Source organism: Thunnus maccoyii, chromosome 7 (genome assembly GCF_910596095.1).
Source record: "Thunnus maccoyii chromosome 7, fThuMac1.1, whole genome shotgun sequence".
Lineage (NCBI taxonomy): Eukaryota > Metazoa > Chordata > Actinopteri > Scombriformes > Scombridae > Thunnus > Thunnus maccoyii.
The window spans coordinates 32,345,001-32,366,997 of NC_056539.1; the positions used below are offsets into that span (position 1 = coordinate 32,345,001).

Here is a 21,997-nt window from a genome sequence, read left to right on the forward strand (position 1 = left end):
GTGTGTGTCTGTGTCAGTGGTGGTTTAGTTTAATGCCCACACAGCTGTTTGCTCATTTCTAGTTTCCTTTATCTCTGCTGTCAGCGCTGTACGTCTCTTCCTCTGTCAGTGTGTGTTGTGAGTTTTACTGTAGGAAACTTATGACACTCTGAGTTTATATGTAGTCGCTCATATCGCAGCTAAAACACCAGTAAACACACGCGTGTGCAAACATTTAAACATACCTGCCGTTTTACTCATTTTACCAACAACAAGCATCAACATGAACTCTCTGTTGCTCCCCAATAATGAACCAATAAACAAATAATAACTAAATGTTACTATTTTATATTATACATGTGGTTAGCCTAGCTTAGTTTAACCTAGCCTAGCCTAGCCTAGCTTAGCATAAAGACTGGAGCTCTGTCCCAACACCTCTAAAGCTCACTCATTAATACGATCTATCTTGTTTGTTTGATAATCTTTTGTGAAGTTACATGTGGGAACTATTTCCTGATGAACGTATCCATCCGCCCAGGTCGTCTCTGACTGTAGTGCGGGTTCTGGTTCTGGTTCCTGTGCAGAAATGGAACCAAACCCGACGACCTCCCTGTGACAGAAAGACTTAATGATGGTTTCAGCTCCAAACTTTCCCTGAAAATACAGTAACGCTGATGTACGAGTTAAATAAATGAGATATATGTTATATGTTTCCTGTCTTTATGCTAAACTAGGAGAACTAACTCCATCTTCCTACTGAATACACAGGTATTATATTGATAACTGAACGTTTCACCGGGTGTTGAACTACATCTTTAAGCTCTATTCTGGAGCAAAAACTAAACTGAAATATTCAAAATGAAAGCGTCTGCAGCTCCTGAACCACAGTGACTCGCCAGAGAGGAAACATCCCAAAGTTCTCTTGTAAAAGTGTCAGAAACACTCGAGGTGATACACAAACAGAGCAGAAGGTCTTTGAAGTACAAATTGAAAAAAATTTTTTGTCTGCCTAAAATAAAAATGTTTATTCAGTCTAAATAAGTGCCTGAAGATAGCACACATATGACACTTCTACACTGTTTATTTGTTTCATGGAAACGTCCAGGAAGATTTCCAAAAATGACATTAAGAGAGTAAATATTTTTATAAACACAAAGTCTTCCTGATTCCTGCAAAACCACAAGAGATGTGACGATGCAGGAAGCAGCTCTGTAACGCGGCTGAGCGTTGCGTTTAATATAAAATGTTAAAACTGGAAGGAAAGATCGACCCTAAAACATAACTTCCTCTTAGATTCAGTAAATTCTGGTCAGAAAAGCTTCTTCACCTGCAGCGTTTACCTGACAGGCTGCTGCTTTGATGATGACGAGAGGACACGAAAAGACACATTTTCCACACACATGTACAGAAATGTCGCCTTCAGTCAGTTCTGCATAATAGATGCATGTTTCCCAGCAGGGATCCAAAACGCCTGCAGGAAACCAACAACAACACCAACAGTGCTCTCGTTTTCTCACACAGAGAGAGAGAGAGAGAGAGAGAGAAACTGTGCTGCTCGGGTTGATATGTGTGTCAGAGAATCACAAAAACAAGCAAATAGTGAACTCGTGTTAAGTGTGTCACCTTTAAAAAGTCAGCGGAGTCGTCGACCCAGATGAGAAGTTCTTAAAGTGTCAAAAAATGTGAGAAAAACCTTAAAAACTGTTCTGTTCTTTCAGTCTTTGACCATCTCTCTGCCGCTGCCTTCGTTGTCTTTATTACAGACACTCGCTCCAACTTTTCCTGCTCTGACATCCGACTTGGTTGCGTTTGATGACTCTGATTGGCACAGATGTAAATCCATATTCATGAGACAGACATTGAGCTTTGTTCATTAGCAGCTGAACAGCAGCAGACTGTAAATTAACCCAAACAAACCCAACGAACGCTGCTTTAGTCTCAGTGGGACTCAGAGAGCTGCAGGCTTTATGTCCTCTCCTGTTAACCCTCGTTCATTTGTTCTTTTTCATACATTCATCTCCTCCTCCTCCTCCTCCTCCTCCTCCTCCTTCATTACTTCTTCGTCTCTTTCTCCGTGTCTAACAGAGCTGACGTCTATAAATCCAGCTTAACCTTTTCTCTAATGTCACGTTCAGCTCAACTAATCATTTCCTAAAAAGGAGCTGATGTGTGACTGTAAACTGCTACAAAGTTTCTTGCAGAGGTTTAAGAAATTTAGTACAAATTATAATATATATAATTAATTATAGAGTTTTTATTCTGGTGTAGAGCAGGTCGGCTCAAACATGCACAGCTGGAGGATAAAATATTCCAGTAAACAATAATGATTTACTTTAGTTTAAATGGATCTGTCAGTAAGATTTTATCAGTTTATTCAGAGAAACACAACTAACTAAACTCACATGAGCATCGTTTTTTATTTAGCAGGAAATGATGCAACCTGTGAAATAAATCTGATTGAAATATTTGTTCTTCAGAGGATTAGTCTGGTTTTTTGGTGGTCTTTGCTGTAGCGTCAAAACTAAAATAGTCTCTCTCTGGTCAGACCAGGTCTGTTTACCAGGTTCATACATGTTTTTGTGTAAGTGTGTGTTTATCTTTGGGTGTTTTAAACCTGCGTAGTTCAGTCTGGTTTACTGGGACTCTGGTTGGTTTTCCTTCTTGGTACGATGGACCAAAACTACCACATAAAAGACCCTTTAGAGGAAGTGGTCTCAGTCTGGTCACAAACCAGTTCTGGAGTGGTTTGTTTGTGGTGGAAACGTGATCCGACTACAAGGCTGCAAGTTTGAACAAAATCATCAGTTGTTAGCAGCTAACAGGCGCTAACCTGGACTGACAGTGAAGTACGTCGCTGATAGGAAGGAGCTTCTTCAGGAGACTTTTAGTGATGCATTTTGATTTACTTGGATTTTTTGTGTGAAAAGAAACTGAACCAACCAGTTTACCCAGTCATCCACTGATCCAGACCAGAACAAACCAACTGTAGGTTTGAAAACACCCTTAAAAATCCATCTGAGCCGAACTGTGTGAGAGTTCAGATAAAGTGCAGAATGTTCTCTGGAAATATGAGAGAAAAGTAAATAGCACCATATAGTGTGTGTGTGTGTGTGTGTGTGTGTGTGTGTGTGTGTGTGTGTGTGTGTGTGTGTGTGTGTGTGTGTGTGTGTGTGTTTGCTCCACATTAAGATGAAGAAATTCCCTAAACACACATCACTGAATATCCAACATGGCAGCTCATCCTTCACACAGGTGTGTGTGTGTAGACCACATGCTGATGCTGCACAGATGGCAGGACACACACACACACACACACACACACACATAAACACACAGCGTGCCATATTTTCACTATATTCAGTAATTATCTGTCACGTGAATGTCAATTGTACACAAGCCCCATAGATCCAATACTTAATACTCCCAACACACACACAAACACACACACACACACACACACACAGGCATGTGCATAACTACATATACACACATTGACATTATGCATTCCTTGGATCTAAACTAATCTAAACCTGATTCCTACCTGAACCCTAAAAGCTGAATCCCTGAACAGCCGTTTGAATGATGTCGTTACTCTCTCTAGTTATCCTCACAAAGATACAAACACAACATTACACACAGTGAGGATGAAGAGCTTCAGTGAGACGAACATTAAAGAGAGACGTAACACTGATCATCGGACCGTATTAAACATTTCAACCCTAATCGCCTCGTTTGTGTCGTGCGTCATGTGATCGCCCAGCGGGTTCTGCTTGTCAGAAACGCAACACCACACAGAACACATAATTACAGCAGGCAGATGTGACGAGCCAATTAACACGACACACACACACACACACACGCTCGCTGCTAATGTGCCGACACCTGCTGGCGCTGCGAAAGCCTGTCGGAGGAGCATCTTCACTTCAAATGTTTACTTGACATTTAGAAAAATAAGTGCAGTAAGACTTTAAGGAAGATGTTCAACTTATTTCCTTAGTTTAGAAAAAAGTTACAAGTTTGAAACTGTTGATTCACGTGCAAACTACTGTTGTCTGTTTGCTGTTTGGTGCTGAGCAGGTAGATGCTATGAAACGCTATGAGACACTATGAGACGCTATGAGACACTATGAGACACTTTGAGACGCTATGAGACACTATGAAATGCTAAAAGAAGCTATGAGACGCTATGAGACACTTTGAGACGCTATGAGACACTATGAAATGCTATGAGATGCTATGAGACGCTATTAGAAGCTATGAGACGCTATTAGAAGCTATGAGACGCTATTAGAAGCTATGAGATGCAATGAGACGCTATGAGACGCTATTAGAAGCTATGAGACGCTATTAGAAGCTATGAGACGCTATGAGACGCTATTAGACGCTATGAAACGCTATGAGACGCTATTAGAAGCTATGAGACGCTATTAGACGCTATGAGACGCTATTAGACGCTATTAGACGCTATGAAACGCTATGAGACGCTATTAGAAGCTATGAGACGCTATTAGAAGCTATGAGACGCTATTAGATGCTATTAGACGCTATGAGACGCTATTAGAAGCTATGAGACGCTATTAGAAGCTATGAGACGCTATTAGAAGCTATGAGACGCTATTAGAAGCTATGAGATGCTATGAGACGCTATTAGAAGCTATGAAACGCTACTAGACGCTATGAGACGCTATTAGAAGCTATGAGATGCTATGAGACGCTATTAGAAGCTATGAGACGCTATTAGAAGCTATGAGATGCTATGAGACGCTATTAGAAGCTATGAGATGCTATGAGATGCTATGAGACGCTATGAGACGCTATTAGACGCTATGAAACGCTATTAGACGCTATGAAACGCTATGAGACGCTATTAGAAGCTATGAGACGCTATTAGAAGCTATGAGATGCTATTAGACGCTATGAGACGCTATGAGACGCTATTAGAAGCTATGAGACGCTATGAGACGCTATTAGAAGCTATGAGATGCTATGAGACGCTATTAGAAGCTATGAGACGCTATGAGACGCTATTAGAAGCTATGAGATGCTATGAGACGCTATGAGACGCTATTAGAAGCTATGAGACGCTATTAGAAGCTATGAGATGCTATGAGATGCTATGAGACGCTATGAGACGCTATTAGACGCTATGAGACGCTATGAAACGCTATGACAGTGACCAAAATAGTAAAGTTGCAGCTGGACAGATAAACAATGAGCTGAAACTCACTATAAAGCTCTGTAAAGCCGAGAGGAGCTGCTGAGTCTCTGATAATTCTCTGTAGGTTCGTCACTACGAGCCTCACTGTCAGTTCAGACTGTGTTATTATTAAAAATATTGATTATAGCTGCTTTAAAGTTGACAAAACTTGGATTTGAAAGAGTGTGACAGCAAATTGGATCAAGTTAACTCACTTAAATCACAGCAAAGGTACAGAAAATTGTTTAATTACACAGAATAAACGACTTAACATTGATGAAAAAGGTTGATTAGACAGAGAAGGAGAGAAGACATGTTTAGAAAATGAAACATATTTTATATCTTCACCTTTGAAACAGCAGCAGGATCCAATTTGATTTTGTTCTACCCATAAAAAGTCAGTCAATACTGAAAATGTGTGTAAGAAACTGTGTCTTTTTACTCTGTATATTTGTGCAACATTCACTCAGGTTTAATGTTTCCAGGGGAACAGCTCAGTTCTTGAGTTGAAGGTGTGTTGCTGTTCACTGAAAACAGCGAGCGTGTCTGTTTTAACATCATCATCACCATCCTCTCCGTCAGTTAGTTTAGAAACCAGATACTTTTACAGAGACATCACCTCAGCGTACTGAACCTGCAGGCATCATCACAGCCTCCTCTTCCATCCCGTCTGTAATTTCCTCCGAGTGTAACGAGCCTCACCTCGAGTCATTACGGACACACACGCTCCGCTCCGCTCCGAGCTGCGGAGCAAACAACAAAAAAAAAAAAACCCTGTGAGCTCGACCGGGCGTGGGTGTGAAGTGAAGCTGTTAGAAGTGAAGACTGCCGCTTCATTTCCTCCTCTTCCCCTGCTGTCTGGGGACGGATGTCGCAGCTTTAAAGCACATAGATCTTTTTTTTTTTTTTTTTTCCTAAGAGCATCTTTTGTAGAGCAGCGTGAACACACACACACACACAGAATCATCTCAGCTCAGAGGAGGACACACACACGTCTAACCATTTCACTGCAGGATAAACCTCATAATGACTGTTCAGCTACTAGAGATGAGCCTGGATCCACATTTTCTAACGTAACACTCCAGTAGAGATGAGCCACGATGGTTTCAAAAAGCCTGAACACACCATAATGAAGTTTAGCTGTTTCTCTCATGACATCAAGTAAACAGTCAAGTCTTGCATTAAGTCCACAGAGCTGACAGTGTTATTTCTTTAAATGTAGTTTGCAGCTGCAGCTGTTGTCTCTGCTTGAAGATCAGAGACAAATAATAGTAATCGTTCACCCGGAGCTGCTGCACTATTAGAAACTGATGGACCCGCCTGCTGTGTGTTATTAGGAGGCGCCATATTTAACAACACGTACATGTTTTTATACTGAAGCATTTCTATAAGCAGCATGTGGTTCAGCCGGCTCAAGGTGAACTAAAATAAAAAGTTCCCGTCGTTCCCTTCAGTAGTTGTTGTCTGTGTTGCATGATTGCAGTTGTGATTTTGACAGTTTGTGTGTCGTCTTCGTCGTCGTCCTCATCATCACCAGTGTGAAGGACACAGTGTGTGTGTGTGAAAATGCAGCAGCATCGTCGGGTTGAACTCTTCATCAGTGGTGCATGAACGCAGCAGCAGCAGCAGAGAGTCTGATGTGTGTCTGACAGACAGAGTGACCACCTGCTGTTATTGACGCACAGCTGCAGGGGTGTTTGACCCATTTTTGGAAAGAGTACAAATGACTGACTTTTACAGAAGTGTGTGTGTGTGTGTGTGTGTGTGTGTGTGTGTGTGTGTGTGTGTGTGTGTGTGTGTGTGTGTGTGTGTGTGTGTGTGTGTGTGTGTGTGTGTGTGTTTTATTGATGTTTGTCTGTTAACTGTACAGTTCAGTATCTGGAAATGTTGATCTTGGCTTGATGGGGAATCTGTGATTGGTTCATTGCAAAGCTCCTCGTAGGACCAGCAGAGATATTCTGCAGATATTACATTACATCAACTTAACTGATGATCAGTTAAGTTATTTGATTGGTCATATGGTCTATAAAATGTCAGAAAATTGTAAAAAATTTTGATGAAACTCCTCCTAAATGTCTTGTTTTGTCCCAACCAACACCACAACCCAAAGACATTTAGTTTACAATCATAAAATGACTCACAACAATTAATCGATTATCGAAATAGTTGCAGATTAGCTTTCTGTTGATCGATTAATCCATTAATCGATCAGTCGTTGTAGCTCTAATAAACTTCTGTGTCTGTTTGTGTCTTCAGCTGTCGGACGAGCAACAGGAAGAGTCTGATTGTGACGTCCAGCACCTCCCCGACTCTGCCACGACCACACTCCCCTCTGCATGGACATACAGGTAACACACGTGCACACGCACACATGCGCACACACACACACACAAACACGCACACACGCACGCACGCACACACACACAAACACACACATGCACACACACACACACACACACATGCACACACGCACACATGTTTAAGGGTTTAAGTGAACTTTGATGTCTGCAGCATCTCTATCTGCAGTATAAAGTTAGTAGCATCATCTTTCTCCAGGAGCTTTGATTGTTTATGAATGAAGCTTCAGACTAAATGCTGGATTCATCCTGAAGGGACCAGTACCGGGAAGAACAACCAGCATCACCAGTAGCAGAGCATGAATTGGTGATGAATCAGCAGTCGTAGGTGTCGTAGTATCATCGTCTCTGTCTGCTGCGATTCGTTCATGTGTTCCTCATCTGCTGAGAGGTGTGTGTGTGTGTGTATAGTAACAGCAGGTGATTCTGTGTTACACGGAGTCGTGTCGTTCACTATCACACAACAACAAAGCTCAATTAACAGCTCAGATGACACACTGAGCGCCGCACAGCCGGACGACTGACAGCAGGAATGAAAAATACTGTCCTTTTAGACATGATTCAGTTTTAACGGATGGATTTGTGCACGTTTGATTTGTGACCTCAGACAGGCCTCGTTTTAATTCAGGAAATTAACTCTAAAATTATCTTAAAAACTTGCAACCAGGAGATTTTACACCATCAAACATTTAACTAATTTATAGAAGTTAATATGTGATATCCAAACACTCCCAGCAGACATGGGAGCTGAACGTGTCTTTTGGGAAATTAAATGAAACTGCAACTTTCACACCACAATGATATAAAACAGACGAACTAAACAACACAATTATCTTCTCTGCTCTTCAGTGAAATAAAATCTGTTTTATAGTTTAGTAGAAACAAAATAACAAGCTGATTTCAGCCTGTTTTTATATTTCCCAAGATGACGTGGACTCATTAATTTTCAATGAGATGTAGCATCAAACTCAACAAACATTATTGAACTCATGACAGACAGTTTAAAAAAAAAAAAAAGGTTAAAATTGATGCAGCAGAAACAGAGATTTCATTTCTTTTAATCCACACATTCATCTTCTGTGTTGAGACAGCGCCTACATTACCCACAATGCAACTCGATCCACTCAACCGTAGAGATTCAGCTGTGTTATGCTAGTAGCGGCTAACGTAGCCTGTTAGCTGAAAAGCACTGAAAATGTGTGTGTGTGCTTTAGCTTCACGTGTGTGTGTGTGTGTGTGTGTGTGTGTGTGTGTGTGTGTGTGTGGTGACAGATGAAATGCTCACTGACAGGATATTTGTCAAACACGCTCGACAGCATATAAGAGCACAAAACCCTCAAATCCACCTCCGACACCCGCCGCCCGCTCACCGCCGCCCCCGCCCCCCCTCCCAACGTAAAGACGGAGGAAAGATCAACAACAGCGATATTGATCGAGAGAGTCGAACTGTAGATCGGAAAGGACAAAGAGAAAGACAGCAGGATGGAGGATATGAAAGATGAGAAGTTGGTAAAATAGAGAGAGAGGTAGAGAGAGAGAGAGAGAGAGAGAGAGAGAGAGAGGTATAGAGAGAGAGAGGTAGAGGTAGAGAGAGAGAGAGAGAGTTAGAGAGAGAGAGAGGTATAGAGAGAGAGAGGTAGAGAGAGAGAGGTAGAGGTAGAGAGAGAGAGAGAGGTATAGAGAGAGATAGGTAGAGAGAGGCATAGAGAGAGAGGTATATATATAGAGAGAGAGAGAGGTAGAGACAGGTAGAGAGAGAGGTAGAGAGAGGTAGAGAGAGGTATAGAGAGAGAGGTATATATATAGAGAGAGAGATAGGTAGAGAGAGGCATAGAGAGAGAGGTATATATATATAGAGAGAGAGAGGTAGAGAGAGAGGTAGAGAGAGGTATAGAGAGAGAGAGGTAGAGAGAGGCATAGAGAGAGAGGTATATATATATAGAGAGAGAGAGGTAGAGACAGGTAGAGAGAGAGGTATAGAGAGAGAGAGGTAGAGAGAGGCATAGAGAGAGAGGTATATATATATATAGAGAGAGAGGTAGAGACAGGTAGAGAGAGAGGTAGAGAGGTATATATATATAGAGAGAGAGAGGTAGAGACAGGTAGAGAGAGAGGTAGAGAGAGAGAGGTAGAGAGATAGAGAGGTAAAGCTGCTCATTACAGGTGTGTGTTTGTGCTCAGCTGACAGTCACACGTCTCATTTCCTGCTCAGGAAATAAAGGAACTCACCAACCTGTCTCACACACACATATGTTTTAATAAGTGGTCGTGTTGAAGCGGCTTTTTGTCCAGCTTTTATTTGAAATACATATGAACAAATATTAACCTTGTAAAAAAAAAAAAAATACAATAAAGAAGATAAAACATGGCCTGATCGCTGTCAGTCGAGATATAAACAGTCCTGTTGTTAATGAGAAGTCGTTTTGTTTAAGGCGGCGACACACATGACGACTGTTGAGCTGAATATCGTCATGGAGATAAAATCATGACGTGTTTCATCTGTAAAGATTCTTCAGATCTAGTCGCTGCCAGACCTTCTTAGAAACATGTTTGATATTTACAACCGATAGCGTCACATGTGTCACCAGCGGAAGACGTACCGGTAAATAAACAACAGAAGAAGAACGGTTTGTTAGTTATAGTTATAGTCAACGTTACCCTCCTCTCCATCCAGGATCTCTTTTCTCTTTTTAGCACAAACCATGCTGCATGTTGCCGGTTGCCTCCATGTTTGTTTTGGTATAAAAAGGATAACTGGTATCGTTGATGTGAGGTTTGCAGCACCAGAGCTCCAGTGGTTACTGGGCAGCGGTTCAGCTGGTGTTTAGATGTGTTCAACAGTTTTGAACAGGCGGTAATGAGCTCGATATCGCAGTCTTTTTATACATGAATCACACTCTCCCTGTTGACCTTTGACCTCTGTGAAGTCAGGAAGAGTTGTTGAAATATTTTAACTGCAGTTAAAAAAGTTTAATAAGTTGAATTAAGGTTTATTGTTGTAGTTTAATTGACTTTAATGCTCCAGTAAACCTGTAACTGCTTTCAGTAACAGCAACAAACTCACAGATTTCAACAGTTTGTTGGATTGTTGTTCTAATAAATACATGTTTATAACTGTATTTTTCTAAACGTGCATGTTTATAACGAATCCTAAAGTTTTAATGCAACTATTCACATCAAAGTTGTTTCATTTTCTATTAGTTTTGGTTATTATGTAAAAGGAAACGTACGTTGTATTCATGTCTGTGTTTCATCTCATTCACATGTAAAAACATTCTTCTTCTCGTCGTTTGACTTCAGTGTTAATTGGACTCGACTGAGATTCTTGACTCTGCTTCAGGCTCAGAGAGGCTGTGATGGTCAGACGTTTGTCATTATTTGTTTTCTGGAGGGTTTTTTGGGTAATTTATATATAAATTTTAAAGCAGTAAGTGAAAATATGAACAACAGATGAATAAATAAAGATGAAACTAAAAACCAGCAGCATGTTTCGAGGGTCACTCTGTCCTTCTTTCATTCGCTCCATCCTTCCAATCTCTTCCTCTCCGTCTCCGTCGTCATCCTCCGGGCTGCTGCTGCTGCTGCTGCTGTGGCGGCTGCTGTGTTGCCATGGTAACGCTGCCAACCAAGTCTCGCAGTCCGCCTCTCAGTTGTCAGTCTGTCCCTCGCTAAGGAAATAAACACTTCTAATTAAATATCGATAATTAACGTCGCCGCTGCTTTAGAGGCTCCTGCACAGTAAAAATGATGCTGCTCATAACGGAGTCGTAACCTTAAGTTTAATATTTCCTCCTACAGAAAGCAAAGACTTGATCTCACTGTTGTCTGCTACTTAACTGATTAATATTCACCGCTGGAAGCCATTAAACCTTTCACCCCCCCCCCCTCCCCCCCCCCCCCCCCACCTCTCTCTCATTCCCAGAGACCGTCTTTAAGATGATTGCCTTTTTTGTTTTTCTTCTTCTTCTTTCTCTCAATCTCTCTCCTTCTAACCCTAATCATGAGTTTCATCATGGTTTCAATCATCCGGCCGGTTACTGTTAATCACAGGGAGATAATATCCTGAGGGAGGGGGGGGCTGATGAGGACCGATCCTCTCTCTCGAAATGACTTTTATTAAACGTTGAAAGTCTGCATAAATTCCTCGTTCTTGTCATCAGCTTTCATTTTCTTCTCTTCAGCATCTTACATTTTTCTTTCTCTCTCCCACCCACCCTGAACTTTCCTCTCTCTCTCTCTCTCTCTCTCTCTCTCTCTCTCTCTCTCTCTCTCTCTCTCTCTCTCTCTCTCCTGGCTGCTGACAGCGAGATGTTATTCGGTAAAGGTCGGCGGATGATTGACAGCTCCGTGTGTGTGCTCCGACTCCTGATGAATTCCTGTCAAACAATCTCATCTTTGTAATTGTAATGAAGGACACACAGAGAGAGATTCAAGCTTTTCCTCCTCCTTCGGGTTTCTTGTCACACACTCCAGAGAAAATACAAGTTGTTTTTTTTTTTTTTGTTTCTTTCCGCCCCCTCCCCAATTATAGCTGTATTTTGTTATCCCAACCTCACTCTTTTCCCCCCGGAGAGGCGGCGAAGGAAGGAAGGGGAGCGAGCGAGGGAGCGAGCGAGCGAGCGAGAGACCGACGAGGCACAAAGCAGATATTACATTTGCATGTGTCTCATATGCCACCAGGATATTTCTTCTTCTTCTTGGTCTTTGCTAAAAGTAGGTCACTGTCACTGCAGCACGCAAAAAAAAATGCGACAGCGCAGCAGCTTCCGTACCTGTTGTGATGAGACCGCCCACACACGCACACACACACACAGACACACACACACACATCATTCACATTTCACTTGTTCTTATTCTTTTTAGCCTGAAACAACAAACCACTCGGTGGTTTTATTCTCTCGACAGGAAGTGGGAAGTGTAGAAATGATGCAGACTGGTGTTTCTGGTGTTTCTGACGTGACGTTGGGGGAGTGTGGAGGTCATGACTGACCTCACATACTCTGGATTATGGTCTGCGGATGGCGTGCTGCTGGGCGTGTGTGTGTGTGTGTGTGTGTGACATCTGTGATGGGTGACAGATTGTAGGTCAGATGGTCAGAAAGCAAAAACAGACGGGTAACAAACACCGTCTCTGGAAAAGAAAATAGCTCAGTGTTTGTTTTATTTGAGTTACAAAATCTATTATCACAGATCATCAGTGTTCCAGTTTAACTCCATTAGGATGATATACTGGGTTATAACTGGTGTCACAGTGGGTTTGATTACAAACATGTCAACTGGAAATGGACACCTGGTTGTTTCAGCTCCGTGTGTATCATGGTATCAGTTTAGTGTTTGTGTTAGCTTTAAATAATCTACTGACAGATCAGAATATGAAACAAGATGAACACATGTATGGATAAAGTACAGAAGTTCAGTCCAGCTACAGTACTTGTACTTAATATATCAAAGAATTAAAGTTCTCATCATCCTGTCAGGTTAAATCATTATATATTATAAGACTTGTTTATTATTATGATGCATTTGTGTTTAGCTGTAGTAAGTGAGTAAATCTTTATTTATAAAGCACTTTTCACAAAAACAAAAGTTCCAAAGTTTCACATTAAAAGCGTGATAGTAACGAGATGTTTATTTACAACTTAAGGAAGTTGTATGTTCAAGAAAACCAGAGCGAACAAACTTAAGGATGTTAAGATATTATTAATCATTTTTTATTAAATAAAGAAATAATATAGGTTTTCTTTTCTTAACTTAATCTATAAAATGTTTTTAAAAAATATTAAATACAAAAAAAAAGTGTAAAATCGGCCACGACAAGTTTGTTTTGCTGGTTTTGTCCAACAGTCTGATGTTTTATCACTATAATAGAGAATCACTGCACACACACACACACACACACTCTCACACTCACACACACACACACACACACACTCTCACACACACACACACACACACACACACACACACGCAGACTTACAGCAGTAAAGTGTGACAGTGCAGTGGTGGTTCGGCCCCTCAGAGACCTTTGTGTGTTTTTAACAACACACGACGGACACTAACAAGCTTCCGTCTGCTTCACTAATAACACGCGTGTTCAGTTGAGTTTGTTCATACATGTTCTTTCTTCTTTCACCGCAGCAGCTACACACAGATTCCCATCTGACAGAGAGCAAATGCTCGTATTAATATTTGAGTTCCTGTTCTGTCCAGACGCGCCGCCGAGGAAAAAAATACATAATTGATGCGGAAATGTCCGACTAGTTAATCTCTCCTCCTGTTTCTGAAGCCGCCAGCGTTTCCCTCCCATCAGTCTCTGTGTGTGTGTGTGTGTGTGTGTGTGTGTGTGTGTGTGTGTGTGTGTGTGTGAAGTACATATTCACCCTCGCCGTCGTCTAGCCTCCGGTGAATTATTAGTTACACGCTGGACTCTCAGAGCAGCCGAGTTTCCATCCAGATCGACCGTCCTTGAATATTCGTCTCAGTTATTCTACGTGTGTGTGAATGAAAGTGTCAACGTGCTTATTAAATAATCTCAGGTTTATTCAGCAGAGGATCATCTGTTATATGAAGCAGCAGCAGCAGCAGCAGCAGTGTCACCTCTTCATTCTGAGCTGCAGATGTTTTCTGCTCGGTGGGTGAATTTATCTCACGCAGCTCACGACTGTCAGAACCAGACGCTTCCACTAGATCACAGGTTGATCACAGACAGAGCACAGACGTCCGCTCAGTAATGGAATAATATGCTGTTGTTTGTGTTTCTGATGTCTGCAGACTGCTGCTAGTTAGCATTAGCCACCCAGCAGGTAGAGACAAACTGAACTAAGCAGGATCTGGACTCTTAGTGCTTCAACTCTCGTCGTTTTCAGTCTGTTCCTCTTGTAGATGTGAACGTTAATTCCACTGCGAGATATCCAGAGACAGCTCGCCACCTGGAGTCACTATATCACCATAAACTGCAGCAGAAACTAATCACTTCACAAATTATGGCAGGGGAGTCAAACTCATTCTCACCGAGGGCCACATCAGCATAATCGTTCCCCTCAAAGGACCAGATGTAACTTTTACATGTAACTACTTCTTAATGTTCAATAACTCTGAATGTATTACTTATTCAAGTTACAAATATTATATATATATACATAGATGTAAAAAAAATATATGTTTGCTTGTTGCTTTGTAATTATAATGAAACCCACATTACTTCATCAATCAACGATCAAAAATAACATCAAACATTAACTTTGTTCAAAACTTTTTTGTCACAGTTGAGAGGGGCAGAATATTTCTGGCTCCATGTTTAGTGTCAAAAAGCCGACGTAGATTGTTCTGTTTGACCACAGACGTCACCTCATAACACAAAGCACAAACATGTTTTCTCCTTCCGTCTGCATCAGTTTTTCTCTTTCTGGACATTTTGGGGTCATTACTTGTTGGGAAAATCTCATTGATGTTGATACATCGCAGTCTAGTGGCGAGATACCGTCACTTCATGGGTAACATAATCGGCATGCATTGTGGGAAATGTAGTTTTCGGTCAATGCCTGCTTTTTCTCTCGGCCTTGAGTTTGACACATATGGTTTACAGGACTGACGGTTGTGACTCAAAGCTGCTAACGTAGCAGCTACCGTCCGTGTTAGTTGTTGCTAGTTTGCTAGTTGGACAAAACGAGACGTGTGAAGACACCAGTTTGTGCTGCAGGAGATTAAATATTTGGTTGATTAATAGATAGAATAGAAATAATTGTTAGTTGCAGCCCTGAATGTCACATTTCAAAGGAAACATCATCTTTAAATTGCACATAAATGCACCTGTAATAATCAACCTATTAACTTGCTTCAATACTGTAGTAATTATATCAGACGTCCTCCATCCTTCCTCTCGTTCTACGCTCCTTTGAATCCCTCTCTCCGTCTATCCTTCCCCTCATGAAGCCTCAACTTCTGCTTCTGTACATCTCTCTCTCTCTGCATCTCTCTCTGCATCTCTGCATCTCTTCAGATGTTCAGCAGAAGATGAAAAACACAGTTTCTCCTCCTTTACCTTGAACTTCTCCTCTGTGCAGATGGAGGAGAAAAGATTAGTCATCCCTCTCATCTCTCCACCTCGCACCTTCGTCTCAGCCGCCGCTAATTTAACGAGACACTCGATCAAACTCTCTCTGTCACTTATTACAGCCGCTCTCTCTCTCTTTTATATTTGTGTCTCTTCCAATTCACTTCATCCTCAGCACTTCACACATGTACTCTGCTTACACACACCGTCATTACTTCCCCATCTGAAGGAGCCTGTTGCACTTGAAAGTTTTCTGTTTGTATAGAGTTTAAAGCTGGAGATGTTGGTTCTGAACATTTTTATTTAAATATATATCCTAAATGTTTCTCAACATACAAACAAAGGAGCCTCTTGGATAATTTAATCACACTATCAGTTTTAATTATCTGTGATCGGTGAGTTATTTCAACTTTGTTTGGTCGATCACTCTAAATACTACATTACCCATGAGCCTCAGCGGGTGTTGCTATAGAGAAGAAGTCAGTCAGACGTGTGAATCAGAGCTGTAGTTTAACTCTGAATACTTAAACGTGGCAACCGGGAGGAAAATACTGTGATAAAGTTACTGAGTTTATATGAAACGTCCAGTTTTCTTCAGAGTTGAAATGTTCAGTATATTCAACACTGACTGATATCCGTCTTCACTCTTTCTGTCCTTCTGTCCGTCTCTCAGGTACCAGCCCTCTGGACAGCCCTCGCAACTTCTCCCCCAACACAGCTGCACACTTCTCCTTCGTTCCTGCTCGCAGGTGAGACACAACTACTGTCAAATCTACACATATATATATATATATATATATATATATGTCTGTAGTTTTCATTGGTTTGTTTTGAGGGTCTCACGTCACTCTACAGTTTTATTAAAGTACAGTTCAAGGCTCTGTTCAGACCTGCAGAGCTTCATATTCAACCCAAATACTTTCTCAGTATCGTCCAGAAAACGTTTGTAGCTTCACAAACTGAAAAGCTTCAGTGTTTAGACTCTTTGTTCCACTTTTTTTCTTTAAATCAGATATTTCCTGATGTGAGTCAGGAGGTCAGACAGTTTCACTAACAACGTTAAACACAGACGCACCGAGACGTTTGGTGAATGTCGTTAAATGATAAAACAAGGTTTCCTGCAAAAACTGAGGTCATGTCTCCGGTGTGTTTTTATTTCTAGGAATTCCACTTGATGTATATTTAATAGGATGATTCAGTATCTTTTAACTTGATATATTTAAATCGCTGCAGTAACTCTACATAAGTGAGTTATTTTGTATTTCCGCAGCAGAATTTGATTCCTGGCTTTGAAACATCATTTAGATCTTAATGATGGGAAATAAAATTAGCAGAAAATGAAACTGAACATAAATATCTTTAAAAACTGCATGAACTATTTTTAGTTTTGGGAGGTTTTCATGATGAAAGTGTTTCTAAAATCTAGATTATATTCCTTAAACTGAAGTAAAATATAATTCTTTCATTACAAAAGCTTTTTATTGCACATGGATTAGTTGGTGCAGGAATCCTGAAGCAGTTTGTACATGTGCAGCAGCAGCTTACGTCACTAATCAGACAGGAAGTGGAGATTTTGAGCTCATGTCTGAGCTGTACTTCAACCTTTTAGCGTTGATGTCTTCGGCGCCTTAAGAGACGAGCCGCTGCTGCTGCTGCTGCTTCTAATGATGATGATGATGATGATGATGATGATGATAGTAGTGTGTGAGCAGATGAGGAGGCAGATGATCACTTTGAGGCTGTCACTCAAACCGGGATTAATAAACCTCTTATCTGTCTGGGCTCTCAGAACAGATAGTAATTACTGAGAGGGAAGGAGGAGGAACGTGTGTATGTGTGTGTGTGTGTGTGTGTGTGTGTGTGTGTGTGTGTGTGTGTGTGTGTGTGTGTGTGTGTGTGTGTGTGTGTGTGTGTGTGTGTGTGTGTGTGTGAGCGTTTATGCATGAACCTGTGACATGTATAAATGTTTAGTAAATTATCCTCCACATGCTGCTTCATGCACAGATTTACAGCATCAAAGAGCTGCAGGATGATAAATAAATAAATAAAAGTTATTGGTGTGAAATGATGATGTCAGAGGAAATGGATTAACTGCTCGTTAAAATTAAATTATTAAACATGAGACACGCCACCAGATTAAAACTGAAATTATCTGCAAACCCTCCTCTTTAAATGTTCACTGATGTTCATGATTCACACCTTTTCCTGTTGTGTCTCTGGGGTGTTTCCATGACAACACCATCAAACATCAGCATCAGCCAAAAAGAGCATTAATGTTGATTTGAATTGGAAATCCCTCCCTGTCTGTCTGTCTGTCTGTCTGACCTCGGTGCCGCAGCGGCGCCGCAGACGCTGTGACAGCAGTGACATCATGTGGTGGAGTTTGATATGAGAAGCTTCCTGCTTCATCAAACTGTTGCCAAGGATGAGAAAAATAATATGACAGCGTTTATCCGTCAGAAATATGCAGATTATCGTAGAGCTGAGAGCTGAGGTCTGTTATTTGTCCTTCATGAACACGTCTGTGATGTCTGTAATCTTCTGGCATCACCGGCTGAAACCTTTCAACAAATTATAGAGACGCATCTTCTTTCTTTATTATTTTTCCTTTGTGCTCTCAGATGCATTATTCATGTTTTTTTTACTGAAATGTGATTTATTCACCTCCTTATGATGAAGGATGTTCGTCTCATTTTGGCTTTTCTTTGTGTTGTATTAATGTTTCTACTCTCACTCAGCTGTTTATGAGCTACAGGAAGATAAAACCACACAGCAGTAAATCCTTCATTCATCAAGCTCATAATGTTTTATTTCAACTGTTGATTTATTTTATGGTTTATATGAATTAAAACAGACTAAATGTTGGTCGCAGCCGTCAACTTTAACATCTTTACTAGTTCAGTTTTAATTATGGTTCTTTCATTTTCTCCTCAGAGTATTTGTTGTCAGTATCATTTGTGATAAACTGATTAAATGATTAAATAATTGACAGTTTAAGGATGTTGTGTAAATGTGGAATTTTACAGAACTTTCTTAACACAGATTACTTGTTATATCAATTTATCAGGTCTGTGAGCTCATACTGACACCTTGTTTCTCCCTCTCTCTGTGCATTATGTATGTATTTTTTAATATTAGTTGATTACTTGATTAAACACATTATTTATTTAGGAATCAGCACAATAGAAGCTCAATAAGAAATGAGATAATAAAGGCTTTAAAACTAGATTTTAACTCAGGCCTCAAGATCAAGTAATACACATCATCATATTATACTTTAGTGGTGTTTAAACAGACAAACTTACAATTAATTAAATTCTTACACACTAATTATCTTATCGGCAGTGTTCACCTGAAAGCAGCTCAACTCTCTGAATGTTTAATTTCATGATTCAAACCCTGTTTTTGTTCAAAATATCAAAAATATGAGTGTGTATGTGTGTGTGTGTGTGTGTGTGCGTGAGCGTGTGCGTGAGTGTGTCTGTGTGTGTGTGTGTGTGTGTGTGTGTGTGTGTGTGTGTGTGTGTGTGTGTGTGTGTGAGACTGACTGACAGACACAAAGAGCTTAAAAAAAAATAAGAAAAGAAAAAAAAAACAACCCTGTCTTGTCTCCCTCACAGTCACGGACACAGGGCTGACAGGTAACCTCTCAGTTTTGACCTTTGACCCTTTTACATGAGCCTCACCTTCCTCCTCACTCTTCCTGCTGTCACCCTCCTGCTCTCCGTCCTGCATGGCTGAGCACACACACACACACACACACACACACACACACACACTTCAATGACATCAACAAGTACCCCCCCAGCACCACGCCACCACGCCGCAGCGTCTCTTCTTCTTCTTCTTCTTCCCTGTAGAATAACGGCAGTCTCGTCCTTTAATGAATCGGATCCCAGATGTTTAGTGTCAGTAAGAAGCAGACGAGCTGTGGACTCCCATCATGCTTCACTTTACCTGGATGCTCCTCACGGCTTTGCCCCGCACCTCTGAGTCCATGTCGTCCTTGTGTTTGCATTTTCCCTCCTTCAACTAAATCCCCCTTTTATTTTATTTTGCTAAATGTGACGCTGCTGCATCCTGTCGATATGTGTAGGTGTTTATTGACATGGGGAGAAAATGTATGTTTTGATGTCTTCATCCTCTCTTTTTCTTCTTCAGGACGGATGGCAGACGCTGGTCTCTGGCCTCGCTGCCTTCCTCTGGCTATGGCACCAACACTCCCAGCTCCACTGTCTCGGTAAATATCTCTCTCTCTCTCTTTCAGCATCATGTGTACTGTTTATGTGCATGTAACTGTATGTCTTTTATCCTATAGACCCCCAAAAAAAGCTGCAGATAAATGCTCTCTACTCCCTCTTATTTACTGTACCTGCAAAGCAACAAACCTCTTGTTGTCTCCTCGCTGATGCCCTCAAGTCTAGCTCTGCTTCCTGTTCTGTTTCCTCTCGTTTTCCCTCCCCTACTGGTCTAATCCTCCTCCTCCTCCTCCTCCTCCTCCTCCTCCCTTTTACCTTCTGCTGCTGCTCCTTCATCTCCTTCCCTAACCCCAGCGTGCGGTTTATTCTCTGTAGCTGCAGCTTGTAGAACGAGGCTCAGCTTGCTTCAGAAGGCAGGGAGCTGAATCCACCGGGTGTGAAAAGCAGCTCTTAGCTTCAGACTGCTAGCGTAGCTGCTAGCTGGCTGTGATAACAGAGGAGCAGGCCTCGTTTCAGTCCACGTATCAGGGTCAATGAAGGACTCTCGGTGCTCGGTGATCATTGATTAGATGATTCGCCAGTTGAAGTGTCAGAACAACAACTCAGTCCTGTAGTTTTAAGGCGGTTTGTGTCGGCAGAGAAAACTGGTCGTTTTGTGCAAAGCAGAAGAAAACAAGACAGAAACGGTGGAGCTACTCTCGCTCTGTCAGCTTGAATATCTCATGAAGGCAGCAGGAGATGTTACATTATTCAGAGAGACAAACAACAACAACAACAGCAATATGAGGATTTAACATCAAAACTATAAAAATCAGCTTTAATATGTTTTTAATATTCCAACATTATTCTCATAGCGACTTGGATCAATTATCTTTGGTTTAATTTATTGTAATTCAGTCATATATCAGACAGATATTATCAATATATAATTATCAGGACAGTCTGTGTGTCCAATCCAGAGTATTTCCAGATAATTTCAGTATTGATCGATCTGCAGATTATTCTCTTGATTCATTTTTCTCAATAAAATGTTAAAAAGTAGTGATAAAATACCGGGGCTGGTTTTGTTTGACTGTCTGACCAATACAATACTAATACTAATAATAATAATAATAATAATAATAATAATAATAATAATAAACTTTATCTGTTTATATAGCACCTTTCAAATGCTTTACAAAGGACAAAAACAAACAATTCAGCACCACAATTAATGAAATCCAGCAAAATAAAGGAACAGAGAATAAAACAGATAAAATACAATAAAACTGAAGATATTGTTGAACTGTAAAAATAAAACTTTGAGTGAGGATTAATAAAAGTTTTAAGAAGTGATTTAAAAGACGTCAGTGACTCTGCAGCTTCAGATCTTCAGACAGGAAGTCGTTACCGCCGTTAACCTGCCAGTGTGAACCAGTGTAAACTGGAGAACAAACCAGTCGTCCGTTACTGCTGGTTAACTCAGTCTTAACTCTAACAGAAGCTCCGGCGCTGGTCGTAACCTTCTCTCCGTCTCTCCTCCTACTGGAACCAGTTAAACTTAAACCGTGGAGGCTAACCCAGCCTAGCCTAGCTCCCGCCTAACCCCCCCTCCTCCCCCCTCGCCCCCCCGCAGTAGCTCCAGTGCTGGTTGTAATCTGTGCTCCCTCTGTGCTCCTCCTCTCACAGTCCTCCTGTTCATCTCAGGAGAAGCTGCACCAGCTGCCCTTCCAGCCCACTCCGGACGAGCTGCACTTCCTCACCAAACACTTCAGCTCCGAGAGCATCACGGACGAGGAAGGACGCCGCTCCCCCGCCATGAGACCGCGCTCCCGCAGCCTCAGGTAGGACCATGACGTCACAAACACCCGCACCAACACTGCAGCAAGCAGCAACCGACACAGCGCTTCCTGCAGCCACATAACACCAGTTATTAAATATATATGTTATAAATTTAGTTTGGTTGGAGCGAGATGTTCAACTTTCAGTGTTGCTGCTTTGATAAACTGAACAGTTGGGAGTTTATTCACTGTAGCTGTGAAGATGATCACAGTTCAGAGGTTCAGGTGTGTTCTGGATCTGTTATAACATCAGTGTTTAATAAATGGAGATAATATCACTAGATTAAAACCAGTTGCACCTCACAGATGAGTTATTAATAAATATTTACAACTACTAAATGCTGCATATTAACCTGAGAGCTGTTTCATGAGCTTGCTAATATATAATCTGT

At 41.2% G+C, this 21,997-nt stretch overlaps 1 protein-coding gene across 3 annotated transcripts in view; it reads left to right on the forward strand.

Annotated features, from left to right (window-relative positions):
* mast2 (microtubule associated serine/threonine kinase 2) overlaps window positions 1–21,997 on the forward strand; it is a 202,361-nt gene that overhangs the window by 134,425 nt on the left and 45,939 nt on the right. For 2 of the 3 annotated variants that reach the window (XM_042417281.1, XM_042417282.1), the window contains 5 exons: window positions 7,433–7,524; window positions 16,260–16,335; window positions 19,207–19,227; window positions 19,748–19,826; window positions 21,454–21,608. In XM_042417281.1, coding sequence (XP_042273215.1) covers window positions 7,433–7,524; window positions 16,260–16,335; window positions 19,207–19,227; window positions 19,748–19,826; window positions 21,454–21,608 — 423 coding nt within the window. The remainder of the gene's footprint in view (window positions 1–7,432; window positions 7,525–16,259; window positions 16,336–19,206; window positions 19,228–19,747; window positions 19,827–21,453; window positions 21,609–21,997) is intronic. The other variant, XM_042417283.1, reaches the window with a different exon arrangement.